Source organism: Sinocyclocheilus anshuiensis, unplaced genomic scaffold, assembly GCF_001515605.1.
Source record: "Sinocyclocheilus anshuiensis isolate Anshui unplaced genomic scaffold, SAMN03320099.WGS_v1.1 scaffold438, whole genome shotgun sequence".
NCBI classification, from domain to species: Eukaryota; Metazoa; Chordata; class Actinopteri; order Cypriniformes; family Cyprinidae; genus Sinocyclocheilus; species Sinocyclocheilus anshuiensis.
In genome coordinates this window covers 384,716-394,241 of record NW_015546118.1, presented here as the reverse complement: position 1 = coordinate 394,241, position 9,526 = coordinate 384,716, and the positions used below count along the sequence as shown (strand labels likewise).

General features: G+C 38.7%; 1 protein-coding gene across 1 annotated transcript in view; it reads left to right on the top strand.

The window, feature by feature from the left end:
- Positions 1 to 8,783, top strand: part of steep1 (STING1 ER exit protein 1) — a 9,818-nt gene extending 1,035 nt beyond the window's left edge. The window contains exons 2-7 of the mRNA XM_016502739.1: positions 3,022 to 3,139; positions 3,225 to 3,266; positions 4,359 to 4,503; positions 4,597 to 4,686; positions 4,982 to 5,074; positions 8,596 to 8,783. Coding sequence (XP_016358225.1) covers positions 3,022 to 3,139; positions 3,225 to 3,266; positions 4,359 to 4,503; positions 4,597 to 4,686; positions 4,982 to 5,074; positions 8,596 to 8,658 — 551 coding nt within the window. The 3' untranslated portion in view covers positions 8,659 to 8,783. The remainder of the gene's footprint in view (positions 1 to 3,021; positions 3,140 to 3,224; positions 3,267 to 4,358; positions 4,504 to 4,596; positions 4,687 to 4,981; positions 5,075 to 8,595) is intronic.
- Positions 8,784 to 9,526: the final 743 nt, after the last annotated feature.

Here is a 9,526-nt window from a genome sequence, read left to right as displayed (position 1 = left end):
AGAAAGAAAGAAAGAAAGAAAGAAAGAAAGAAAGAGGGAGAGCGCAAGAAGAGGGCCCCAGTGAAGAAAGAGAGATCGCCAGCAAAGAAAAGAGACCGAGCAAGAGTTGCAATCTTCTTTTATCCCTTCCTTGACCATGTGACTAAAAACCAAATGTGAGACATTCAAACTGACAAATCAGCAGATTACAGCTTCACCCACTGTGCAAAAGGTGTGACAGTTAGCAGACCCCCTATGTATATACACGTTGGCCTACAGGCCTTGATCACTATCAGCACTTCTGTGCCTTCAGGAATGCCAAATGGCCCTTTTGTTACTGAAGATAGGTTTGGGACAGGAAAGCAGAAGTCTTTGATCATTTTCAACCCTACAGTAGGGTTAGGCGATAGAAAATAACGTTTTGTCATTATAAAAGTAATAGGAGTTTATGGAAAGTCCCCACAATTCATAGAAACAAACGTGTGTGTGTGTTTGTTTAGGGTTTTTTAGGCCCGGAGTGCAGATTTGGTGCTGTTTCAGTTATAAACGAATCAGGGCTTTTGAACGAATCATCTCAAAAGTACTGCAACTATGGAGAAACTTGTTCATGTCTTTATTACCAGAAGGGTGGACTATTGCAATGGACTCCTCACCAGACTTCCCAAAAAGACCATTAGACAGCTGATGAAAGCTGCTTCCAGGATTCTGACTAGAACCAGAAAATCTGAACATATCACTGGCTTCCAGTTTTATTTAGAATTTAATATTATTACTCCTTTATAAATCACTCAATGGGCCTCAATACATTGCAGATATGCTTACTGAATATAAAACAGACCATTCAGAATCAGATCATTAGGATCAAGTCAGTTAGAAATACAAAGGGTGCACTCAAAATAAGGGGTGTCTGCTTTTAGCTATTATGCCACTCACAGTTGCAACCAGCTTCCAGAAGAGATCAGATGCACTGAAACAGTAGCCACATTTAAATGCAGACTCAAAACGCATCTGTTTAGCTGTACATTTACTAAATGAGCACTGTGCTACGTCCAACTAATTGCACTATTTCTTTTATGTAACCTCTTTTTTATTCTTAATTTTTTAAATTCGTTATTAGAAATAAGATCGCGTGGGTGTTTGAATCGAGATTGCGACCTTTTAGCGATTAATCGTGCAGCTGTATTATAAATCAGTTATCATATTGCTTCTTTCAAATCGAAATCACTCTTTTTTTGGTTCAGTAAATGATTCAATCATGACTCATTCATAAAGACAGTCACTTGTCGCCACCTACTGGCATAACAGTGTGACACTTGAAAGGGTCACTGAAAGAATCATTTTTTAACTGATTCAGATTATTCAAATAAATGGTTTGAATCAAATCCTTAACACTGTTCAGATTTGTCCTCTAACCTCACTGTGTTCTCCTCACACATATGTGCCTGCACCTGAACTCAGTTGAATGTGTGAACAGGGAAATGCTTTTAGAGCAGGCGGACTGATATTTCTCACAACAGGGCTTTGTCCCACTCAGCCTCACTTATGCTGTGAATATTGTTGGATAGGTGTTATTTTTTTTAATCGCCTGGCACTTCAAAATGTGTTGTCCTCTACTTTGGCCTGTGGACGTGATATGAGATGCTCAGGTTTTATGGGCATCCCAAAGCACAGGAGCATCTGTGTCATCTGAGTCCTGTTCCAGAATCTGTCTGAATGTCAAACTCCTGCATTCAGCAGATATACACTTGGTTTAATATAAGTATTATTTTATGGTTTAGTCTAGGCTGGTGACCAAAATATTGTTTCTTAAAGGGTTAGTTCACCCAAAAATGAAAATTCTGTCATTAATTACTCATGTCGTTCCAAACCTGTAAGACCTTTGTTTATCTTCGGAACACAAATTAAGATATTTTTGATGAAATCCGAGAGCTTTCTGACCCTCAATAGACAGCAACACAACTGAAATGTTCCCAGGCTCAGAAACATAACTTGCTACGTTTCTGGACCTGGGAACATTTCAGTTGTGTTACCCCAACAAGCCACCGTGTGTGTGTGTGTGTGTGTGTGTGTGTGTGTGTATGTATGTATGCATGTATTTATGTACCTATGCATTACATATGACATATATAATAATGTGCCACAGAATGTGATTAATTACTTGTCTTATTACATTTATTAATAATATTTTTATAATATATTAATAAAATTGCATTGATATATAAATTAGTTATGTGTTATATTAATCTCACTGCATGGTATTCTGAGGTAAAAAATCCCTTTGAGATGTACAGTTACGTCATGAATTGATGACTTGTTTTTCCTTGTGATCACTGCCTTTTCCAGTTGTAGACTTCTTCACCTCAGCAAGAGTGTGATAATGAGAAATAACATATTTAATTGAAATATAATGAGAAGCTAAGGATAATTATCATGCTGTGTTTCTGCTTTTCATTCATATGGTGTTATTCATATGATTTCCTTCTAGAAATGAAATGAGTGTGATTAAACTTGCTCTCTGTGCTATTTATGTTCATTAAATTGGTTGGAATTTAAATGTCATGAAGCTGAATCATTTTAAAGTGTCCGAACCTGTATGACTTTCTTTCTTCTGTGAAACTTTTTGTCCGAACAGTGGAAATCAGTGGTCATCAAAACAGTTCAGCATTCTTAAAAATATCATCTTTTGTGTTCTGTGAAAGAAAGTAAGTCATACAGCTTTACAATGATATGAGGGTGAATAAATAATGACAGAATTGTTTGGTAAAATGTCGTCTTAGTTACATTATGGTGAATTTCAACTAAATGTAACTTAGATTTCATTCAATACAGCTTTGTGTACAATCAGTACAGACTAATATTGCAGACATCTGAATGTTCTGGATGATATCTACGAGGAAAGGTCAGTGAGATCATACTGGTCAATAAGTCATCACCTTTCTGCTTTACAAGAGCAGACAAAGGTTTTGTCTGTTGGCTCTGCAGTGTGTGTGCTTTGTGTGAGAAGTAAAGAGAGAGATAATTAAGCCCACGTGTTCTTTTTAGACTGTCAGATAGAGAAATTACCCATGAGACCACGGGACAAAGCCAGAGTGATTGATGCAGCAAAACACGCCCACAAGTTCTGCAACGTGGAGGAAGATGAGACGGTGTACTTGAAAAGGTGTGTGTTTGTCTGTACGTTTGTGTTGAAGTTGTTCATTGAGACATTGATTAAGATTCACTAACCGCTGTATGTCTCTCTGCAGGTCAGAGGGCATCGAAAGACAGTTTCGCAAAAAATGTGGGAAGTAAGTAAGCCCGCATACTCATTTCACAATGCACAGAAGATACAGCAGGCATACAGAATGCGTGATATTAAACAGTCTACAGCATGAAGTGTGTTACATACAAACACAATTATACATCACTTGGTTATAGCATACAGTTTATTCAGTAATAACTTATTACAAGCCACGGCTCTCTGGAATACTTGCATTTGATTAGTCAGTTGCACCATTCTGTGGCCAATATTTCATATTGGCTAATGGCCAAACTTTACCATACACTACCATTCAAAAGTTTGGTTCATTAAAAAAAAAAAAAATGAATTAGTGTTTTTATTCAGCAAGGATGCATAAAATTGATCAAAAACCATTGATGATAATAATAAATGTTTGCACCAAATCAGCATATTAGAATGATTTCTGAAGAATCATGTGACACTAAACAAAAGTTAATTTTGCCATCACAGGAAAAATAAATAGCCTACATTTTAAAGTATGTTAAAATAGAAGACATTTATTTTAAATTGTAGTAATATAATTACTTTAAATTGTAATTTTTCACAATATTTCTGTTTTTACTGCATTTTTGGTAAATGCAGCCTTGGTGAGCATAGGAGGCTTCTTTTAAAATATTCAAAAATCTCGCAACCCCAAACTTTTGAACAGAAGTGTAATAAAATGATTGAATCAATATTCCGTGTCCATTTATTTATTTATTTGGTTAACAGGTTTGTAATATACTGTATAATGTAGTCATAAATAATCCCCTTCAGGATGATGCATAATTTATGACTCAGTCATGAAAACCATGGTCTTTTCCAGTCATATTATCTCCTGTCCTTAAATAAGCATGCACAACAGTCAGTCCCAAGTTTCTTGTGTCAACATGACGACTCTGTCATGCTGTGCCCAAGAGGCTGACGTCAAGGCTTAGAGAGAATGATTGCAGCAGTGGCAGTTTGCTTGTGAAATGTGCTAATTATGTGTGATCTCAGAATTTTTAGCAAGTTTGATTACTGTCTGAGTCAGCTAATCTGACTTTTCTCAAAAATCAACACTGAAAGTGTCTAGTTTCTTAATCTGTTTTTTTTTTAACTTTTTTTGTGTTCTGTGTAGGTGTGGTCTGTTCTTGTTCTATCAGCATCAGATGAAAAGCACTCCAGTGACGTTCATCGTGGATGGAGCGCTGGTGAAGTTCGGCCAGGGATTTGGCAACACAAGCGTATACAGCCAGAAACAAGAGACGCCGAAGAAAGTCAGGGTAAGACACCACGTTTTTATTCGAAAAGATGTGAGAGAATTGCAGAATATGAGGTGAACAAGTTTGTGTAATATGCATTTGTATGCATTGTAGGTTATGATGACAAAACGCACCAAAGACATGGGCAAGTTCAGCTCTGTTACTGTTTCAACGATCGATGAAGAAGAGGAAGAGATTGAAGCGGTGAGTTTAAGTTCATCAGCTGCCTATCTGGCCTGACTCATCCCTTACATCATCTCTCTTTGTTGAAGAGCTGTGATTGATTGTGATTGGGTTATCCTACAGCGAGAGGTGGCGTGTATAATTGGAACAGTTCATTGTTGGAGCTGAGCTGAATGAGAGAGAGAGAGAGAGCAGAGCATGTGCAGAGCAGGGGGACGTGAGGAACAGTATTGCTGCCTATCTGGCCTGACTCATCCCTTACATCATCTCTCTTTGTTGAAGAGCTGTGATTGATTGTGATTGGGTTATCCTACAGCGAGAGGTGGCGGATTCTTATGCCCAGAATGCCAAAGTGATTGAGAAACAGCTGGAGAGGAAAGGAATGAGCAAGAGACGACTTCAGGAACTGGTAAGAGCACACACAGGAAGATGAAAGAAAAGGCAATGTGCATTCATGCTTCAGGCAGATTGAAACTTTAATATAGTCTGCACAGCTAATGAATTTAGAGTTCGAGATGACAGAGACCCCTCAAACACACACACTAGTAGGGCTGTGTATTGGCAAGAATCTGGCGATACGATACGTATCACCGTACAGGGGTTGATACGATATGTTGGCGATATAAGCAAGGCAATATATTGGGATATTTCTTATTTTAGGAATATGATATATTTTTAGGAAAGCTGTCATAAAAAGTGGGTTGGTTAAGCAGCTGAAGGCTTGTATTTGATTATCTTAAAAAGTGTGGAGATAAGCACACACAAGTTCTTGAGTCGCACTGTAAACACCCTTTAGGCCAGTCTGAAGCCAGGTCATGAACACAGATTGAGGCCCTTTTTCACCTGCTATTAAAAACTGTGTACTGTAAAATAGCAAGAAAACTTGTTTAAATTGCGTTGTCTTTTTTAGCTGCACTCAGTAACAAACATACAGCTTGACTAGTGTGATTTGATTCATGAACAACAAACTCAAAAGTTATCGATGTGATTCAGTCTGACAGATTGTTAATGAACTTCATATGATAATCACAACATGGCTTTTGTTTATTTTGTTTAAAATTAAGTTTCCTATGTGAAAAATTATTACAATTCAAAAGCAGTCTCCAGCTTACATTTTTTTGTTGAAACTAATTAATTACGGTGAAAAATAACACGTTAAAATCATTAACGCATTTAATGCACTTGCCCCGCCACAGACCTATGTGGGTCATCTGACATTTCATACAGTTGATTGATGACATTTCACAGGTTTTTCAGTTTGTATTTATGTTCCGCGTGGAATCGCCGAGACCGCGACGCGAGCACCACCCCAACTGCACAAAACGCCCCCACCACGAGAGAAAGCTGCAGTCGCGCGGCGACCCTACCGCCCGCCGCGCCCCGCTCGAGTCTCTTCACACGGGACGCGGCAAGCGGCGGAACCGAGGCGGCGCCCGCGGCACAGTCCCACGGTGGACGTTAAAAGACCAAATTACGCCACACTTCGAGGGCAACAACTCACTGCGTGATTGAGCCTAGAGAACGTAGTTAGAATGTCCCTAAAATTCAAGATATTGGACAAAAAGGCCTGTTTTTGTCTCATATTTACATCATATAGTTAAAGGGGTGGTTCACTGTTTTTTTTTCTAGGCTACTGCACAAAACGCCCCCACCACGAGAGAAAGCTGCAGTCGCGCGGCGACCCTACCGCCCGCCGCGCCCCGCTCGAGTCTCTTCACACGGGACGCGGCAAGCGGCGGAACCGAGGCGGCGCCCGCGGCACAGTCCCACGGTGGACGTTAAAAGACCAAATTACGCCACACTTCGGCTTTGTACACCGAAACGGGAACTGGAACAATTCTTTCATCCTCCATTACTAGCAGTGAACTATATTAACGCTAACATTAGTGGCGTGCCCTAATGCTATTATTTTCTGTCACTGTTTAAGTTCAGAGCTATGGTTCAGAGATGAAGACTGCCATCTAGCGGTCGGGATATAAACTCAAAACGAAACAACTGCCATGAATCTTGTATGATTTTATTTTTTTTAAATATCGATATTCCGTTTTTGAGAATCGATACAGTATCGCCAAACAAAATATCGCGATACTAAAGTGTATCGATATTTTCTTGCACCCCTAGTATTGAGAACCGCTGCTTTAGAACATTGATTTTGAAACTTGTGAATCCATTAGAATCTTTAGAAGACAGAATCACGATTCATATATGAATAGATTTTTACGTGCACCTCTAGTTTTCTCTTCCTCTTCTCTAAAGCAGCGCAGCATGGCCTCGCCCCCTTTGCTGCCTTTTCCGGAGGGCGGGTTTTATCTGGGTTTGTTATGTCATGAATCCGGGAAGTAACTTGTAGTCCCTACCAGCCGTTTTTGTAGGCAGAATTTTAAAAGAAGATATCTCCGTTTGCATTGAACTTTCAGCTTCGTAACTTAGCAGATATTGTTTATGCTCAAACAGCAACATTACACACTAACTAACGTTAAAAAAGTGAAATCGCAATGAACCACCCCTTTAAGCAATATCACACGAGCAATAGGCTAAGTGCAATATCACACGAGTGCAAATGTGATACTGATCTTATACAACAGTTCAGTAAGAAGTTAATATTGTGTTATTTTAGACACAATGTTGTCTGTTTTGCTAAATTTTGCCAACGAAAATATGAAGACAAAGCAGAATTGTTCGTCTCTGAGCAACACACAGCGGCATTTAATTTCTTAATGCACGTTTTGAACAAATTGGGTGAACCATTAGGCTCGTTGGATATGAAGCGGCGCTGCACAGACCGATCGGTGTATGACATCAAAGTACCGCGAGAGCGATTCAAAAGCATGCAGAGTCTTCTGCTCTCTAATCGCTTCCGCGGTACTTTGATGTCACACACCGATCGGTCTGATGGTGATGATCCGCTTCAAGATGAACGAGCCTAATGATTGAATGGACCATTCATAAAGAACCATTTACTTCACTCCTGAATGAATCAGCCATTTGAACCAATCAAATGAATGAATGAATGACTCCATGACTTAATCATTAAGACATTTACCACCACCTACTGGCAGTTTTAGTTTCTTATTTAGGGCATCATTTCATTAAAGAAATAATTTAATATTTCCATAGTAATAATAATAATAAAAATTATTAAAGGGTTCACCCACCCAAAAATTAAAATTTTGTCACCATTTACTCACCCTCATGGTCCAAAAGAGTATATGTAATACATTTTATGTTGAATCAAACAAACTATTTCTTGCTGAAGCTACTTTCTGTAATGTCTGTTTGATGCTTTACACAACGACTTTAAATGATCTTTTGGGAGTAATGTCTGATTAATTTGCGATTAATTAGATTAAACATTTTAATTGCTTACCAGCCCATATATATATTATATATATATACACACACACATATATACATACGTATGTATATATGGACTGCAGGGGATGGGCAGAGAACTTCCCTGTTCCCATTTTGTTTGAAACACTGCTGTGCAGACACACAAAACCCATAACTCAAGTCAATTTGAGCTATAGAACTTCACTCTGGGAATTTCTGGACATGATATTAAAACTGCAGCTGAGAGGAATAGAGTGAGTTTTGCAGATCTAGGCAAGAGTAAGACTGCAGGAGACGCTGAGTTTCTTTTTGCAGTTAGTTTTAGCTATTGCACACACTCACACAGACTCTGTTAATGTGATTTGTACATGAATGAAATTATTTTGAGAGAAAGTAAATGACAGTTGCTTATTGGTTGGTTATGTGTGAATAATATGTGAATGGTAAGGCTACCATATACCATTTTTGAAACCCACAGAGAAAAGTTAATTTAGAGGATGTGGTATCAGTGACTGACTTAAATGATAATGTGGTATTGATTTGAACAGGTTTAGACTGATTTCATTTGTAATCTGAACGGTGCTTCTCTCTACACAGGCGGAGCTTGAGGCGAAGAAAGCCAAGATGAAGGGAACTCTCATTGACAACCAGTTCAAATGAAGATTGTGTGTAAATGAGAGAGACAGAGCAAATGAATGAGTTGTCTGCAAGTAGCTACTGGAGAGTGTGTGTATTTGTGCAGTTGTGTGTATGAAGGGAGGAAAATTAACATGTTTAAATGGTAAAAATCATTTGCATGCTATTTTTCATTCAATAAAATCAAATGAATTTTATTACGTCAGCTGCCATCTTTTTTTTAATCTTGTATTAGATACAGACATTTACCGAGTTTGTGGGAATTAAGCTTCTCGGACATTTAATTTCAAGGCTACTGTGTTTGTGTAATGTTTGCAATAGTGTTTTGGTGTAACTGTCCTTCAACCCAGCATGTGTCATGGTCACATTCACACATGTTCAGTTCAGTTGTTCTGTTCAGTTTTGTGTGCAAGATCGATCAAGCAAATCATTGGAAGTGCCATGTGGACAGAACCTCTTAGAGAACCTCTGAAGAGTGATGATGTGCACCTGCAGGAAGAAAGATGTGTGTATCTGTATGGCTGGGCCAGTGTTTCTCAGTCCTGTGCGGTCTGTGATTAATGATCAGATTCTGGATCAGTGAACAGTACATGAGCATTACTTCACACCTGCACAGACCCTAGTGAGACATTGTACCTGCACAGGTGCAGTTAATCGCCCCCTCATACTAGACAGGCATCATACCAGACCGTCTGTAATAAACAGATCGAGGGCTCAGCTGCTGCTGACATATGACTAGATTAGGATTGTTTTTTGTTAGATATATATAAAAAGAAATGACGCTAAATAGGATAAGTGGTTTGGAGAATGGAAGGCTGGATTATCATCTGTGTCGAGTTACACGCTACATATGACATCTTTGTCTTTTCATAATATAATCAGTGTAGCAGCA